General features: G+C 46.3%; 1 protein-coding gene across 1 annotated transcript; it reads right to left on the bottom strand.

Annotated features, from left to right (window-relative positions):
• Positions 1–9,099: 9,099 nt before the first annotated feature.
• Thoc3 (THO complex subunit 3) lies at positions 9,100–17,009 on the bottom strand. The gene is made up of 6 exons (XM_034511057.2): positions 16,654–17,009; positions 15,893–16,049; positions 14,427–14,631; positions 12,157–12,318; positions 11,948–12,048; positions 9,100–10,383 (listed from the first exon to the last, which is right to left on the bottom strand). The coding sequence occupies exons 1-6, from the start codon at positions 16,918–16,920 to the stop codon at positions 10,220–10,222; spliced, it is 1,056 nt and encodes a 351-aa protein (XP_034366948.1). The 5' UTR covers positions 16,921–17,009; the 3' UTR covers positions 9,100–10,219.
• Between the last annotated feature and the right edge of the window lie 1,454 nt (positions 17,010–18,463).

Raw genomic sequence — 18,463 nt, 5'->3', positions numbered from 1 at the left:
AGGCTCACAGGACACGGTGTCTTCAGGGTCCATTGAAAACCCGCATCTCTGTGGCGGAGTGCACCCTCTGTGTGAAGGTGTATGCAGTCGTATGTTCCTGGTATGGAGTATAGAGGTCAACCCCCCTGGATGGTTCCTTGGGAGCTATCTGCTTTGTTTTTTCAGAATTTGCAATTTGGCTAGGCTGGCTGGTCAGTAAACCCCGGGATCGACCTGTCTCTGCCTCCAGGATGCTAAACTACAAGTATTCTGGAGATCAAACTGGAGTCTTTGTGTTTGCATGGCAAAAATCACTTCATCCACTGAACTATCTCCCCAGCCTACTTCTTACGGATGTTTATGGGATAAATCAATGTACAGGGCTTGGCATGTGGTATAGCTCCAAAGGCTATGAAAGTGATTGATTCTACTGTCTTTCTCCCCCTCCTCTCACTCCATGACCTTGGAAGGAAACCCTTCAGTCTCTAAAGCAATCCAGCCAGTGCTGTTTAGTGGGCCCACAGAAACGCTGCTCCCGGCCAGCCTTCAAAATGGATTAAGGAGTTGAAGCTCAGTTTAATACTCTACACACAAGATCAAAGAATGCAGGAAAGAGCTGGCAAGCAGGGAGGGTGAGAGGTGGAGCAGACCCCAAGCAACTCGCAGAGCTGCAGGGAGCGAGCCCCACATTCTGTACAGTCTGAGTCTTCAGAAATTAAAACACACACACTTCTGCTGACCCCAGGCACAGGGCAAGCAGGAACACGAAGGAACCTCGAGTGGTTTTTGTTTTTTTGTTTTTGTTTTCAAAAACATCAGCATATGCCCAGCAGAAGAAGAGAGGGATTGTCCAAGGCAGAGACGAAGTCCAGCTCCACAACAGATAATTAAAGACTGAAAGCAGACAACCACACTGCATCCTGGAGCAGGTTTCTGCCCGCAGCCTTGCCTATGCTTCCCTCTAGTGGCCACACAGGGAATTGTCCACAGGTCTTAACAACTCCACTGAGGGAGGATAACCGAGCTTTGAACCTGAAAATCACCTCCGCTACTCTCTCTGCTTCAACCACTAGCCTGGGTCCCTTGCTCTCTGGACTCTGCTACGGCCTCCCTAGTGGTACCAATAGGATAACAAACAGCCTCCTACTGCGGGATGCTGTTCGCAGGAGCTGTGCCGAGCAGTCTCAAGTCGCCCAGAATTCTTACAACTCTCTTTGGCATCAGGTAGTATCTTGTCTACAAGGAAACTGAGGCTCACAAAAGTTTAAAAGGCCAAGGCCATACGGCTGTGTGTGTGTGTGTGTGTGTGTGTGTGTGTGTGTGTGTGTGTGTGTGGACGATCTGTAGCTTAATCCGTCTACACGCCAGAGCTGTGTCCTTGTACCTAAGGAATTCGCCACCAGCAGCAGTATCTCCTGGGACAGCGTTGGGCGTTAAACTTGGAGGCTGATGGAGAGATTAGATGGTGGTGAAATTCAGGAGGCGGGGCTTAGTCAGAGGAAGTGGTTCAATGTGGCATCCCTTAAAGAGGACATTTCTATCTCCTGTTCCCTATTTCTTTCCATCCCTCTTCCTCTCTCTCTCTCTCTCCCTCCCTCCACTGAAATAAACACTTCCTTTTAAGTTCCTGTATTGTTAAAGCGATTCCCAGACAGCACAGGAGCTAAAACTCAGGGGCCAGACCTAACAGCGGGAGTTTAAGCTGATTCTGCAGCTTTTCTGAGCTGATGCCTCCAGCAGCCTCCAGCATTGCTCCCTTCTGATCTGCAAGGCTCCACACTGCCCCAGGTGGTCTTTCTAAAACAGAACTTCCAACTGCTTAAAGACGGGCAAGGCACTTAAGCTGACCCCCTTAGCTCAACTGTTGGCCCCTTCACAGCCAGCCTCAAAGAGCTTCTCCACCACCCCTCCTCCCTTCAGCGAGAAATAAGCAGGGCTCTCGGAAACTCTTTCTGAGCGCAGAGCCTAACTGAAGGGGCACCTTCGGTGGTGTGTGAGAGCCCCCTCAGAGCGGAGCACTTCAGAAGACGCTCACTCCTCACCTGTGGAAATGCCCCTAGCTGGGGAGGGTTGGAGTTTGGAAAGATCCGCCTGCATGCAGCCAAAAGCCTGAGGCCACATGATGTTGCTGTCCAGGCACTTCCAACCTAAAAAAGCCAAACTGATTAGAAGCGGAGTCAGGGTCGCACACCTATGGATGCTGGGATATCAATAAACAGTAAGCTTCCCAGTGTAGATAGGTTCTGGTAGCCAGCTGATGTCATCCAACGGTCCCAATGCACAAATCTCTTTCTGGACCTCCTGATCCCACATAGGGAGACTTGGGGCTGGGAGAGCCCAAAGTCCGAAGCCCAGCAGGAGGTCCAGGACCAGGATGGATAAGACCTGGGCTTCTTATATGTTTTATGATCTCTTTTGGCCAGAAAATTCTTACAGAACCATGGGCATGTAAGTACATAAACTAGAAATACAAATCAAGCACTTACTACAAATAAAACATACATTTTGTTATTTAGAGATTTTATTTACATTTTATCATGTACCTCTAACTGGCCTTGAACTCACAGAGATCTGACTGCCTCTACCTCCCAAACACTGGGTGGGGTTAAAGGTATGACTCATGACATCCAGCTAGGAAATTTATTTTTAAAATTCTTTTGTATACATGTTACCATTTATTAAAAACTAAAGCAAATTTTCATACCATAGCACTGTGTCTGTTTTTGTGTAAAGAATAGAATCTTAACAGATTATTTGAAAGTGTGGGATATTTTCCATGTCTTTCAGAGTCGATAAGCATTTTGATTTAAAATGGTCAATAACAAGAACACCATTTCACATACACAGTACAAAATGACAGAAGTGTATTTAGGCCTCTCCAGAAGTTGTTGGAAACTGTTCGTTCTAATTCAACATCAAAATCCATTTAATGATTTTTTTTTAATGAAACTCAACAATTCAACAGCAATCTTTAAAATCAACCATTCTAACTCAATATAACCCAAAGATAGACTAAGCTGGTACTTACACGCTGAGACATGTTGAGAAACACTGAAATCTTTGTTTTCTGTAACTAAACCCTTCTGTGTGCATTACACTTAGCATGTACCATGAAAACATGTCAGTTCATAATGGGCAGAAGTCTCAAGCCGGAGCTGAGGTATTTGCAAACCATTCATCAGCACTGTGTATCATGCCAGTACACAGCACAAAGTGCACAGCCATATGTTCGAAACCAGGACTGCAGTAAACACACTCAGTACCCCTCTGACTGTGAACTTGATTTTGACTTCAGTTTTGGTCGTAGTGCACTCTGAAACCTTATATTATTACCAAGGGTTTTTTTTTGGTTTTTTTTTTTTGCATTTCACACATGCATCGGATGTGCTTCCACTCCTTCACCTCGCCCGTCTCCTTTACTATTCTCTCCTGTGATGGTTTGTGTATGCTTGACCCAGGGAGTGGCAGTATTAGAAAGTGTGACCCTGTTGAAGTAGGTGTGTCACTATGAGTGTTGGCTTCAAGACCCTGCTCTAGCTGCCTGGAAGCCAGTCTTCTACTGGCTAACTTCAGAAAAAGATATAGAACTCTCAGCTCCTCCTGCACCATGCCTGCCTGGATGCTCCCATGCTCCCACTTGATGATAATGAACTGAACCTCTGAACCTGTAAGCCAGCCTCAATTGTCCTCATAAGAGGTGCTTTGGTCATGGTGTCTGCTCACAGCAGTGAAGCCCTAAGACACCTCCCAACTTCAAGTGTTTTGTTACCATTTACATTTTACCCAGAGTCCACTCAGCACTGCCAGTGTGAGTGTGCGCGTAGCGTCATCGACGGAGCATGGGTGTCCTCTCAGAGACCACTTGGTTGAAGAAAACTGACTATCCCCTCAATTGCCCATAAGTCCTCAGCTAGGGGTAGGATCTCATGACCAGCCCCCACCCCAGCCCCCATGTTGGAATTTCCTCTGGCTTGACCTTGCACAAGTCTCACACATGCTGTGGGTTCCTAGGTGTCCTCTCCTCCACCCAACTCTTCCTGCTCCAAAACTCATATAACCAAATTCTTAGCAAAAACGCCAGTTCAACTGTGCAAGCATGGGTAAGGTCTCGAGAGTTTAAGAAGCTGTGGGTTAGACCACCATGACAGGCAAGGTAGGAATGTCCAGGAACTTGAATGAGTACAGTCCTCAATGCAGGGGCTATAAGGAGATGCCTATCTCATAGCTAGCTGCCCATCTCCACTGTCTGAGCCTTTGTCCCTACTCCTGACCAGGTTAGTGCCTCTGACTGAAACCTCTCTCACCTGCTGGCACACACTGTGACACCTCCTCCAAGGAAGTCTCCCTCCAAGTACAGGCATGCCTCCTCCACTGTGCTGAGAAAACAAACAGGTTGAAGGGGTGTTTCTCAATGGGGTTTCCGTTAGAACTCCCTGGGGAGCTGGGTAAGATCTCAGATGAGGTATGAACACCAGACAGTTCTTGTACTGGCTGGTTTTGTGTGTCAACTTGACACAAGCTGGAGTTATCACAGAGAAAGGAACCTCCCTTGAGGAAATGCCTCCATGAGATCCAGCTGGAAGGCATTTTCTCAATTAGTGGTCAAGGAGGGAGGGCCCACTGTGGGTGGTGCCATCCCTGGGTTGTTAGTCTTGGATTCTATAAGAAAGCAAGCTGAGCAAGCCAGGGGAAGCAAGCCAGTAAGTAACATCCCTCCATGGTCTCTGCATCAGCTCCTGCTTCCTGACCTGCTTGAGTTCCATTCCTGACTTCTTCTGGTGATGAACAGCAATGTGGAAGTGTAAGCTGAATAAACCCTTTCCTCCCCAACTTGCTTCTTGGTCATGATGTTTTGTGCAGCGATACAAACACTGACTGAGACAGTTTAGCTAGGGTCTCTAAACTTATTTGGCATTCTATTCAAAATGGCAACTCCTTTTCCATACGTTTCTACACTCAGTACTTACTGAACTGGAACACTGGGCCCGTGATAGACATGGAGGTAGATCAATGATTGTGTCACACAAGGTCCCCAGCACATGTGGCAGGTTAGAGAGACAATCACAAAACAAGCCCACAGATGAGCAGCTCCGACAGAGACAGTGCTGTACTCTGGTTTCACCATGGTACCTTCCCCACACAGAACCATCTGAATCTCAATGCTGACAGTGAATAAAACCTGCTTCAAGTGTACCTGTAGAGTTGGAACACCGGACATGGGGAAGCCAGCTGAGACTTGAGAAGACCGAAGGCCAAGAAGCTGAATGAGGCTCTAACTGCCCAAGAGCACAGCCTGAGAACTGAGGGCCATGCACGGGGAGGCCAGCTGAATGTCCTGAGCACAAGAGATCGAAACAGGGTTCCTCTTTTAAAGATTTGCTCTATGTGTGTTTATGTGCTTAAGTAAGGGTACCCATGTGAAGGTTGTAACCATTTGGGCTTTTTCTAAGCCCACCCCTCCTCTTCTTCCTCCTCCTCTTTTTCTTTCCCCTCCTCTTCCTCCCCCTCTTCCTCAACTCCTCCCCCTTTTCTCTCCTCCTACTCCTCCTGTGCCCCCCCCTTCTTTTTCCTCCTTCCTCTCCTCCCCCTTCCCTCTTAGGTGCCTCAGCTACCTGGAGCTCTGCCCTCCTCCCCACACTACCCACTAGCATGCAGTTTTGAGTTACACTCTCCTTGCTCATCACACACAAACCCAGCACAGATCTAAGCAGGCTATGAGTAGACAGAACCTCTAACACTCTTTTCTCTGTGCCACCTGCTGTGCCTAGGTGTGGTGCCTCAGCCTTCTCCATAGCACCTCTCCCTACAGTGATGAGTGTGGCTCATTCCTCTGTGGGGTGGGGAGTGGGAGGACCACCAGCTGAGGGAGAGGGACAAGTGACAGGCCTCTGCAGCCAGCCCCTGTGCTCTCCCTGGGAGTTGTCCCACCTCTCTGCAGGGAAGGGATTTACTAAGCATCACTCCTGTGTCAGGTAGGTGCTGTGGAAGACTTTCCTCTCCTCAAGACCCACAAGAGCTTACTGATCAGAGAATGGGTCTGGTGTGTCACTACTGGCAGGTTCAGAGTTAGAGGTGTCACCTGGACTGTGCCAGTGTCAGGGGAGAAAAGGCAGCAGCTCACTTGCATGCAGGGACTGAGTCTGCAGTGCGCCCCAGTGTGTGGCATCTCTACTCCCTACTCTTAGGGATGACCTTTCAACTCTGTGAGGGTTGTGTCCTCCATGGAGGGTTGATATTCCACGGTTCTCTCTTTCCATGATTAAGCCTTCAGGGATGGAATCTACGCTTCAGAGTTAAGGGACTCAAGAACACACCTATCACTTGTCTTATCTGTATGTGTATGACTGTTTTATCTGCATTTATGTAAGTACACCATACACATACAGTGTCTTCGGAAGCCAGAGAACATCTTGCAACTGGAGTTATAGATGGTTGTGAGCCACTGTGTGTGTGCTTGGAACAGACCCTGGGTCCTCTGCATGAGCAGCAAGTGCTCTTAGCTGCTGAGCCCTCTCTGCAGGCCCTCCCTCCCACTCTTTAAGCTAAACCCACCCACACATCACATTATACACCAATCAGCACACATGAGCACACACAAGCCTTTCAGGGTTTGATTCTCCTGTCTCTCCACACCAAGATGCCACATCTGTCTTCTGTGAGCAGCACTGGCCTTTACTGGGCTTAGTGTGTTCCTTTGATCCACATCCCTGCCCTTGGATACCAGCATATGCCCAGGAGTCGCTGCCCTGACTCCTAATCCCCTCCCCCTTTGCCTTATTCAAGCCTCCTCACCCACACCTCATGCAAGCTTACCATGTGGCATCTCATGTCATCACAGTCCCAGGGCTGCCACAGCAGTGTTTCCACCCACTGCCCCCCCTCCACCTCCCTGAGATAGGGTCCTAATATTGTAGTTCTGGCTGGGCTCTAACTCTGTATAGGCTCTACCTCCCATGTGCTAGAATTAAAGGTGTGTGCCACCACGCCCAGCTAAAAGTTTCTACCCTTTTCTTTTTTCTTCCTTCAGGCCAACACATGATATAGGTCAGGGGACAGTAAACATCCATTTTACCCTGCCCAACAAAGTCCAGTCCTCAGCTTCCCGACAGCCTCCTGCCAGCTCTGTACTACAGAATGCACTGAAACCATGGGAAGACCCAGGTTGAGGACACACAATGTCATTCTTCTGATGAACTGAGCTTCTAAACCCAGGCAAAGCTGGGTTCAAGGAAGGTGGCGCACACCTTTAGTCCCTGCACTCAGGAGGCAGAGGCAGGTGGATCACTGAGTTTGAAACCAGTCTGTTCTACAGAGTAAGTTCCAGGACAGCCAAAGATACACACAAAAATCGTCTCTTTAAGACAGACAGACAGACAGACACAGACACAGACACAGACACAGACACAGACACACACACACACATACACAAGCACTGTGCAAAGACTGCCACTAGGGGGAGCCCTTCCCCAGGGGACTTGTGTACAGCTGTAGACCTCTACCAAGTGACAGCATATCTCTAAAGAAGCAGTGTGAACCTCTTTACCCAAACTGAGGAAACTGAGGGAGGAAAATTCCACACAGATGAGGCCAGAATCAACCAAGTTTAAAACCAGCCCTCCTCCAACACTCCGGGGAACAGATAGGTACGGTAGTGACCACAGGAGTTAAAAACCAAGAACAATGTGTCCTAGTGTACTGAAGTGACAAAAACACTACTGGACTTATACAATGGGTGGCAAGGAAGGTCCACAACCAGCTGTTAGAAAGCCAGGAGAAACATTCCTAAGCCCAAGACAGAGATCAACAGATTACCTCACCATCCTTGGGACCCAAGGCTTCCTTCCTGTGAGACACAACGAATGGCAACCTGCAGACACAAAGGTAAAGCTCGTCTAGGCCTTCCAGCAAACCTGGGTCTGAACATGACCATTTGGACTAACAGTGTTACCCATAATCCCCAAGATTGTAAAGCCAAAAATACCACCCACACTGCAAGACCCTGCCTCAAAGCAGGAAAAAATTTTTAAAGTTTTAAGGACTCACTACACGCTCATAATATACCCAACATGGTATTTGGCAATGTCTAATTTCTCCATGGAAGAACAGCATGGAGACCAGAGGACAGCACTGTAGAGCTGGTGCGATCTTCCACCATGTGGAACCTGGGAACTAAACACAGGTTGTCAGACTTGAACTCAGATGTCTCAACCCACTGAGCCATCTCACCAGCCCTGGCGAGCGTTTCCCTTAAGCAGCAAGGCACAGTGAAGTAGAAGGTAGAAAAGGCCAATTATTAGATGCTCACTCATTGACTTCCTTAGTGCGGCACTTAAAGCACTGCGTGGTCCTGCCTATTTGCCAAGCATGACTTCACCAGATGCCTGGAACAGAATGACCTGGAGAAAGAGCTCAACCGCTCTTTGCTGTTGCCCATAACAACCTGCGGGTATGCTTCTGTGAATTGTGCCACCTTGTGGTTTTAAAAGTGAAAATTGAGAATGCAGACAGGACTGGGGCCCGAAGCCAAATTTCAGCTCTTATGGTTTTAGTTCACCAGTGACACTGTCTCCAACTCACACTGGTGTCAGAGTGCTTATTCCAGAGAGATTCCAACAATGGTGACATCTGCCTGCAATGGTAACATTCAGAGAGCTGAGGCAGGACAGTGAGCTTAGGTCTCCTTGGGCTACATTAAGTCCCAGCCTGTGCAATATACTGAGAACTCGCATCAAAGCAGCCAGCGAGCAAACGGCCTTCCTCCATCCTCGGCTGCTGTGGGCGTTCACTCTGAGTCAGATCATCCATGCATGGCCTCACTCCCCACACGCCCTACACTTCCTCGGCTTGGACTTTCTAATTTATCTCAATCTCATTGTGTATTTACTTCTGTTTTACAGTGTGTTTGCCTTAATTTGCTCTAATATAAAACCAGGTAGAATGAGGCCAGATGCACACCGGCTCATGTATGCAGATTACCGCAGCAGCCCAGCAGTGCAGCTCAGAAATCTTGGTTAGGACGTTAGACAGGTTCATAAACTCTCAGACTTAAAACCAAAACCAAATTTAAAACTGCAGTATCTTCCTGGAATAAAGATAGTAACAGTAACTTTAGACACCTCATAATAAAATCCAGTTTTATTGAATGCTCAGTAAATAAAGTTTTAAAAACTCCCATCCCTATGCTACCCCACCTCTAAATAGATGCTGCCTGAGCGGCATGTCCAACAGACTGCCATAGTAAAATCCAGAAAATGAATCACTCCCAGAAGGTAGGCTCTGCTTGTCATGTGGTGGGCAATCTTGGTTGTCAACTTGACTGCAGCATCTGGAAATCACTGAAACCCAAACACCAGGGCACAACTGTGAGAGATCTTTCTTGATCATCTGAGGTGGGAAGACCCACATAAATCTAGGACACACATGCTGGTGGGAGCCTATGTAAAAGGATCCGGAAAGTTGGCTTTGGTTTTCACCTGCTTGCCCTCACTCTCATTGCCTGGTGCATCTACCCTGCTGCTGAGGCATCCCTTCCCTGGTAATTAGAACCTACTTCTTCAGAATTCCAACACAGACCAACGACCAGCAGCTCTTTTGGAATTCCAAAAGGACTCCAGCACCAGATTAGCACTACTGAAACATTCAGTCTGAACAACTACTGGATCCTTGGCCTTGCCATCAGGAGACAGTGTACTGGACTGACTATCCAGACTACAGCCTGTAAGCCAATCTGATAAAATCCCACATAGACAGACAGACAGACAGACATTTTATCAGTTCTGTTCTTAGACAGATAGACATTCTACCAGTTGTGTTCCTTTAGAGAACCCTAAAACAACAGATCATGACCCATACTTGCAAAGTCTATATTAGCTAACACAAAATATACACACACACACACACACACACACACACACACACACACACACACAAATGCAGCAAGTAGGCAGGGATAGAGCTAGGTGTGGGGCACTTGCTTACCACAAGTAAGGCTAAGTCGATTATCCAGTACCACAGAGGGTTAAGGTACGCACAGCCTGACCAAAGATTGTTTTTGTAGTTTATGACATTTATAAACATTTAGGGTGCCCACAAAGTCCAAAAGTCTGTGCCCACCTCCTCTCCCCGTCAGGTCCTCTCAGGAGTGATTAGGAAGCCAAGGCCTCCTCTCCCTGTAAGGTATAGTCATTAGGAAGTCCAAACAGTCCACCCAGCCTCCTCTCTGCTCTCGCTGTTGGCCCTCTCAGGAGTCATTGGGAAGCCCAAACAGCTTCACAGTTCCAGCTTCCCGACTGCTGTCGTATTTGCCATCTTTGTCATCACAGGCAAAAGCCAGCAGAGGCCGCTTGGGGTGCCAAGCCACGGTGAAAGTCGGGGACTCACACTGCACCTCCCAAAGCTTGTCTCCTATAGAAAGCAACAGAAAGAATGTTGTTAAGTAGCACATTCATAAAGTATTTGACATATAGAGATGTCACACACAAGCATGTTAACTTAAGAGTCTAGTCTAGGCCTCTACTCTAGCAATTACCAGCTATGGTTGGCTAAGCACCTTACAGAGAGCCTGTCCTCACTGAATGCCAGGGACAGGCCTGGAAGGCAGAGACACTTCTTAAATGAAAGGGAGTAGTGTCTTAACAGAGTGGCACCTAAGGAAAATGAAGGCAGTTTGTCTCCAAAGCCACACCCCACATACCACAAAGCCTTGCAAATAACTTTCCCTAAAAGTTCACTTCTAACTTGTTGAAATTATACATGATTTCTTTCAGGTCTGCTCCAAATTTTCTCCCTAACTTAAGAGTTACAATGTGGGAGCTGGAGAGATGGCCTAGCAGCTAAGAGCACTAGCTGTTCTTCTAAAGAACCCAGGTTCAAATCCCAGCACCTACATGGCAGTTCACAACTATCTGTTTAACTCCAACCCAAAGGATGCAGTACCCAGGGATTCGACTCCCTCTTCTGGCTGCTATAAGCAAAAGGCACACTGTAATGACAGACATGCAGACAAAACAGCCACCAACGACAAATAATGGTTTTGGTTTTTTGAAAATTTTTACAAAAGACTTAAAGTGTGGTACCAATATAAAGACTCTAGATATGCTGATACATACATCTAACAAGTCACTATATGGTGAACAAATTATACCGTAAACTATTGAAATGTATGCATGTATGTACATAAGTATATATTTTTGTTATATATATGAAGTATTTAAAGTAATTCTATGGCAGAGACAGCCGTCTCCAGCTTGTCTGAACTCCTTCCAGGCAGTGTGGACACACCCCGTGGTTTCTGGTGTCACTGCCACACAACTCTTACTTTTCCTTAGGTATTTAATTCTGTATCACTTGTTATGGTATTGGTTAAGATAAAAATTACACAACTGAAGAAAACCAAAGCAATCACGAAAACACCTGAAGTGTTTCCTAGGTGATATGTATTTACAAATAACCAAGAACACAGAAAACTGATAGGTGTCAGAAAGGGGGCAGTGCAGTTTGGGAGAAGTATACATAAATGCCCGTGCTTTGTGTCTTATTTGAGGACGTTTTAGCTTGGCATGAGGATGTCCTACTTTAATCCCAGCACTCAGAAAGCAGGACAGATGCTCTCTGTAAATTCAAAGACAATTTTCACCTGCATCAGGAGTTCCAGGCCAATCAGAGCTAAAGACCCTGTCTTTAAAAAAAAAAAAAAAAAAAAAAAAAGCCCATCTGTTTTTAAAATGTATTTTTAGATAGTGGAAGACACAATGCAAACACAGTGTTCCCTGCAGCACTTCCCTTCAGACCTGGCGCTCTGCTCTTGTCCTTTCATCCGACCATTACATGGAACTGACAATCCTATCAACAGATGTCTCAACAACACAAACCCATCTGATGCCCCTGGTGAAGTAGCGTCCAGAGCTAACTCGTGACCAGAAAGGGCCTGAGACCAGGCATCAGGCACGAAGGATTCAAACTAAGATACCTGTCTCCACTTCAGCTATGTCAATGAAATGATCCTCCGAGGCTGATGCCAGCATCTTCCCATCGTGGCTAAAACTGAGGGTCCTCACAGGCCAGTCTAGTCTATGACAGGATGGAGAGAAACATCAGAGTTATCCCCAAAACATCAGTTACCCCCAAAGGAGGGAGGAAAGGATGATTTCCCACAGGAAAAGCCTGTCAGTTACATACCTGGAAAAGCACCGCACGCACACTAATTCATCAACGTCCCAGAGGCTGACCAAGGCATCTGCACTTCCTGTGGCAAAGTATTTCCCCATGGGGTCAAACTTGATACAGATGCAATTAGAAGGATGGGCATTGATGGACTGCACAGGCTTCAGTTCTGGGTAGCTGAGAAACAAGACACATAGCCATCAATGTGCAGAAGAGGGCCAGGGCACTAAGACACCAAGGAAAAAAACAGTAACAGAAACTTCCCTAAAGGAAAAAGCAAAAGGTTTGCTCAAGTACAAGCGCACAACACAGGCCTACATATACATGAGCAGAGACCATCTAACACCTAGATGAACCAGTGAGGTCACTGGACCTCACAGAATAAATTAGACCATCTCCAGACTTTTTGAGAGCATCACTCTGGGAAAAAAGAAAAAGTGGCACACCTAAGATACAGAAGCAAAAAAGCAAATCTAGGAGTATTATACCTAGCAAAACTATCTAATACACAAACGCAAAAAAGCACAGTGCAATATCTACAAGTCTACAAATATATAATTCCTTCAATATCCTCTCCCAATATGATTTTTACTTTGTTTTGTTTAACTTGGGATTATTAAGTGGAAACTGAAAGGTTCTTTGGAAAGTCGGTTGTGTTGGATGGTGTTTTGATGGGGCAAACACATGACAGAGGTTTTCTCCTGAAGCAGACACAGGAGAAAGGATGTTTTGCTAAAGCAAACATGAGAAAGGACTGGTGATGAAGGATTCTTCATTAATGACGTCCATGTATTGGTTGAACTCCATTTGTCAGGACTCCATGGAGAATCACGCCAAAAAACTTCTGGTGGTGGCTGCGGCTTCTCATGCCCTCTGGCAAAGTAATGTCAGTTGATACAGATTTGTGAAGTTTGCTAAGACAGACTCATGTGCTGACGCAAGGCACGTGATGAGGAAAGACCCGTGGAGGACGCATGATGTTTGGCGGGAGTATAAACAGGACTCAAAGGAGGAGAAGGGCCAGCTTGTAAAGCTAGCTCTACAACACTTCTCACATCTTCACTGATCTCCATTTTGTTGAAAGAGATCTTCTTCTGACATCTCTACTTGTCCTGGTTCCTCCTGCTGACTCATGTCAATTCTGCTAGCCTAGCTATCTCTGCTAGGTCGTGCCACCACTGCTAATTCATGCTGCTATCCCGACTCTACCAAACTAGACTACTGATATATTCATGAAGTATTTACTAGTGGATTGAGCTGCAGCTGCTGACCTATAAATTGAATGGCTGACTTCCTGACAACGCAGATGGGATTTGCTTTGAAGAACAATTTCTAAACAGGTCCACGTCCCCTGTATCCTTTCTTTTCCACTACTTCTGGTGAGTAGAGGGCTAGAAGGGAGGTTAAAGCATTTAAGAGCCATCATTAAAAATAGGCTTTGAAAAATTAAAAGCTACAGGACTCACAACAAACTTCATCCTTTCCACCAAAGAAACTATGGCCATCTGTCCTGCATTACTCACTGGCACAGCAATAAGCATAAGCCTCATGGCCCTGAATCTTAATTTTACATTTTTGTTTACTTATACAAGTACTTACTGAGATCCCAGTATTAAAACCGGCACTAGGTTAGGCATTAGCAATTCAATGGAAAACAAAACAAACACAGTCCTCTCCACCATGAAATTGCTAGTGCAATGAGAAACAGAGATAAAGTGCACATTATAATACAGAATTAAGAAAGGCTTCCTGGGGCTGGAGAGCTGGCTCAGCGATTAAGGGCACTGACTGCTCTTCCAGAGGTCCCAGGTTCAATTCCCAGCAACCACATGGCAGCTCACAGCCATTTATGATTCTAGTTCCACACAAATAAATAAATAAGTAAATAAATAAATCATTAAAAAAGAAGAAATAGGAAGGGCATAAGATACACTAAAACCCTCCAATCTGGGAGAGGAGAGGATAAAGTGACTTTGCTAGAGGAAAAATATTTAAGCTGAAACTTTGAAAGAGTGAATCAAGGTGCATCAGGTCCCTGGGCGGGCTATAACTGAACTTTCCCTCAAGCCTCAGTTCCCTCTCCATCAGCAGGAAAATGTATAATCATTATCAGAACAAACTCATAACATCCAGAATTCCTAAAACAAAGTAGATTTTTTTTTTTTTTTTTTTTAATATTCTCTATCGTTCAAGTCTTTTGGCGTAGGCTCACAGCTAACTCCTCTCTGCACCTGACAGGGCAGTCAGTGCAGGGGTGACAACTCCCAGCCTGGCCAGAACCTCACCTGAGGATGTTGATGCAGCCATTGCCGTTGGTCAGGAAGAACATGTTGTTGTCATTGTTCCACGAGATCTCATTGACTTCAAACTTGAACTGTTCCTCCGCTTTGGATCGGTGTGTCTTGGCATCGATGAAGGTCACGACGTCGTCCTTGTTGCCCACTGCGATGGTCTGCCCATCAGGACTCCAGCAGATGTTAATGTTCTCCCCTGGGAACCCAGACATAATCCGTCAGCAAGCTCACTTTTGCCCATCAGCCTCCAGAGCTTATTCTGCTCTCCTGGAAAGAAGATCAGAGCTACCTTCAGCACATCCATCACCACGTCACTGGAAGCAAGCTTGCACTGACCAACCTTGAGTCTAAACATTTGTCAAAAGCGCCACCCCGCTCCACCCCCAGTGCCAGTCTCATCAAAGTCAGGAGTGTCCACACTGAACACAGAAGTTTCCCTACTGTCTAAAGTGCAGTTTAAAAATCTATCAGAAAGCGTATCAAGAATTCTATTGTGGGAGCTTGGTGGTGGTGATACATGCCTTTAAACCCAGCACTTGGGAGGCAGAAGCAGAAGCAGGTGGATCTCTGAGTTCACAGTCTAGCCTGATCTACAGAATGAGTTCTAGGATAGCCAAGGCTACACAAAGAAACCCTGTCCCCTCCCCCCCCCCAAATAAGTAAATAAATAAATATTATTTATTCATTTTAAAAAATCCAAAATCAACAAAAGTGTCTGCCTTAGTTAGGGTTTTCATTGCTGTAAGAGACACCATGACAAGTCATTGTGTTCCTCTCTCTGATTCTCAATTTCTTAGTCCATTTAGGCCTAAGAACGTTTCAGAAAAAAACAAAAAGTTTTAAAAAAAACGTTGAATCAAAAAAGAGATACCATGACCAAGGCAACTCTTATAAGACAACATTTAATTGGAGCTGGCTTACAGGTTCAGAGGTTCAGTCCAATATCATCAAGGCAGGAGCATGGCAGCATCCAGGAAGATGTGGGGCTGGAGGTGCTGAGAGTTCTACATATTGATCCAAAGGCAAACAGGAGAAGACTGGCTTCCAGGCAGCTAGGACGATGGTCTTAAAGCCCATGTCCATAGTGACACACTTCCTCCAACAAGACCACACTTCCTAATAGTGTCACTCCCCTGGCCAAGCCTATACAAACTACCACACTGCTTCTTTGAACACAGCTTTTAAACACAACACACAACTTTCCAGATCACCCAGGGTTTCTCTGCCATAATCTCCCAAACTCTCCATGTCTCTGCAGGCACTACTCTGTATGGCTTCCACTGCTCACCTAAATACATCTACATCCTGTCAGAAAAGTGTTCGAATTCTGTTCTTGTCTCCTCCAGGCAGACATACATCCCAACCTGATAACCTGCACTAGCTACAGAGAACACAGTAACTGGTTGCTGAAAAATCACACTAGCTTTTCTCCCTGAAACCCCAATCTCTGACGTCACCTTTTGTGTTCACAGTGGCAATGCATTTTGTCGTCCTCACATCCCAGATGCGAATGGTTTTATCTCCAGATGCGGTGACAAAGAGGTCAGGGTTGCTCGGGTGCCAGCAAAGCTGGTCCACGCTATCCCCATGGCCCCGGTAGTTGTTTTCTTTGACCTTAAAGGAACAGAATCCAGATGCCACTTTTATCCAAACGGTGGTACCTTGAAACCAGCAAAAATCTGAATAATTCAAAATAGAAATCCAGTCCTTTTTCCAAAACTTCAACCCCCATGAACCTCTCTGAGCTTCGGCCCTGGCCCTTCCTGGCCTCCCTTCCTTCTTTCTTTTCCCACCACCATCCCAACCCACCTGGTCTACTCCCAAAAGATACGCTATCATAAAAATAAAAAATAAATAAAAATAAAAAACACCTCCTCTCCATCCTAGGGACTCTCCACCCCATCAGTCTCTAGTCACTCCTCATCGGGGATTCCTACCAAGGGTTCTTCTAGACCCTCACCGTTCTCAGCCACCTGTCTTCAACCTCCCCTAGCTTACAGCCATGTCGCCACACCTCTTTACTGCCACTAAGTTCGCTCTCTGCTCTCCGCCAGGGAGCCTCACCTCATTCGTCACCCCAACTTTTCTAGTCCCCCAAATCCCTTCCTCATCGCCGACAACGACAGACCATGCCCCTCCCCATTCCTCTACCCATCCTGCTTTCTCTTTCTCCACACACAGCCCTCTTCCCGGCCAGGCCCGTGCTTTACAAGCTCACCAGCCGGTCCTTCTCCAGCAAGAACACGCTGGCAGTCTTGTCGAAGGACCCTGAGGCCAAGCGACGGCCATCGCAGCTCCAGGCCACCGAGTGTACCTTGGCACTGTGCGCCGGGAACTCACGCGTCTTGCTGTGGCCTCGGAACAACTCCTGCATCCCGAGCACGTAACGAGACGGGCCACTGCTTACAGAGCACCAGGGCGCCATCAAGCCGGGGCCGCTCTGGCCGAGGGCCGAGGGACCCAAGACCGCGGTGGGCGCCGCCATGGCTCCCTCTACAAGAACCGCGCGCCGGAAGCTGGAGACGCTGAGTCTGGCGCCGTCCCCGCGCGCAGGCGCCGAAAAAGCGCCGCGTCGCTCTGCGCAGGCGCTTCTCACCTGCCCCGACTACAAATCCCGAAATGCAGCGCGCGTCCACCCTTTACCTTTTGGAATAGGAATGATTTCTCCTTAAATTGGCTTCATTTTTCGAAGAATTCAACTTTTTTTTTAATGGTCTTCTCAGCTGTTTCTTGATAGCCTTGTTTATTCAAAAAAAAAAGAGAGAGAGAGAGAGAATCAAGATAAATCCTCCGGTTTACCTACAAGTAAAATATCTTTTTTCTAGAGTTGTTTTCACTGCAGGGTCATTGTGTCCTTAAAGCAAAAGGCCATATCAAGTTCTCTCTCCAGAGAGAAAGGTTAGATGTTTGTGGAATGAAGGAATTGATAAGAAGTGTGGGTTTGTCGGTTGGGGTTGGCAGGCAAAAGTGGTTGGGTTGATTTGGGATTTAGATTGTTTGAGGGGTTTTGTTTTTGTTTTTAAGTCTTTGAAGACAGGAACTCCTGGCCCACCACCATCTGATTGTTCTGTTTGGTTGGGTTTTCTTGTTCTTTTTTGTTGTTTTGTTTTTTGTTTGTTTTTGTTGTTTTCCGAGACAGGGTTTCTCTGTGTTGCCCTGGCTGTCCTGGAACTCACTCTGTAGACCAGGCTGGCCTTGAACTCAGAAATCCGCCTGCCTCTGCCTCCCAAGTGCTGGGATTAAGGGCATGCGCCACCACCGCCCTGCTATGTTTTTGGTTTTTCGAGACAGGGTTTCTCTGTGTAGCCCTGGCTGTCCTGGAACTCACTCTGTAGACCAGGCTGGCCTCAAACATAGAGAATCGCCTGCCTCCCAAGAAGCCTTTGTCTTTTGATCTTGATTGTTAAACGATATTGCATATGTATGATAGTAAACTGCCACACCACCCCAGTAGAATCTGTGTGACAAGTTCTACAGACTGAGGCAAAAAATTCAAAAGAAGGAGGCCTCCTGGGACCAGTTGTGGAACTCTTGCCAGGAACAAAACATTGAGCCGTAGCTCTCATGGCAGCTTACCCGTTTTAGTTTCTCGTATTCCTTTTCTTATTTACGACATGATCCTGATCGCCTACGCCAAGATCTTAAACAAAGAAAATGGTTAAGAAGTCGTCCCTTGAGATGGGGTCACTAACATGGCCTTGCCTCCAGGGAAACTGACGCTTTACCTTATAAACATTTACAAAGCTACATAATAGTATTATAATAAATAAAACTTTCTCAACAATAAAATTTCATGTGGCTACATGTTTGTCATTGGAAGAGGGCTTTGGTATATGGTAAAGAAAACCTTAAAAAGAATTAAAATAGCTTAAATTTGTGTGTTGAAGATTTATATATATATATATATAAAACAGGTATTAGATGTTAATAGCTGATTATAAAGATTAGTTAACCTGCTCTTGGAGATCTGCCACTAGCCCTGGATGATTGCCCCACTGAATACATCCTTTTAGAGTTGTAATACTTGA

This window comes from Arvicanthis niloticus, chromosome 8 (genome assembly GCF_011762505.2).
Source record: "Arvicanthis niloticus isolate mArvNil1 chromosome 8, mArvNil1.pat.X, whole genome shotgun sequence".
Classification (NCBI taxonomy): domain Eukaryota; kingdom Metazoa; phylum Chordata; class Mammalia; order Rodentia; family Muridae; genus Arvicanthis; species Arvicanthis niloticus.
The sequence above is the reverse complement of the archived record's forward strand: the minus strand, read 5'-3'. Positions and strand labels throughout refer to the sequence as shown.

What these genes read in the sequence shown, in the direction of transcription:
- Thoc3 (XM_034511057.2), bottom strand. Translation starts at nt 16,920, where the DNA reads ATGGCGGCGCCCACCGCGGTCTTGGGTCCCTCGGCCCTCGGCCAGAGC. An exon ending in TGCTGGAGAAGGACCGGCTG is followed by an intron (nt 16,050 to 16,653) that starts GTGAGCTTGTAA and finishes TGTTCCTTTAAG; the next exon opens with GTCAAAGAAAACAACTACCG. An exon ending in TGCGTGCGGTGCTTTTCCAG is followed by an intron (nt 12,049 to 12,156) that starts GTATGTAACTGA and finishes ATCCTGTCATAG; the next exon opens with ACTAGACTGGCCTGTGAGGA.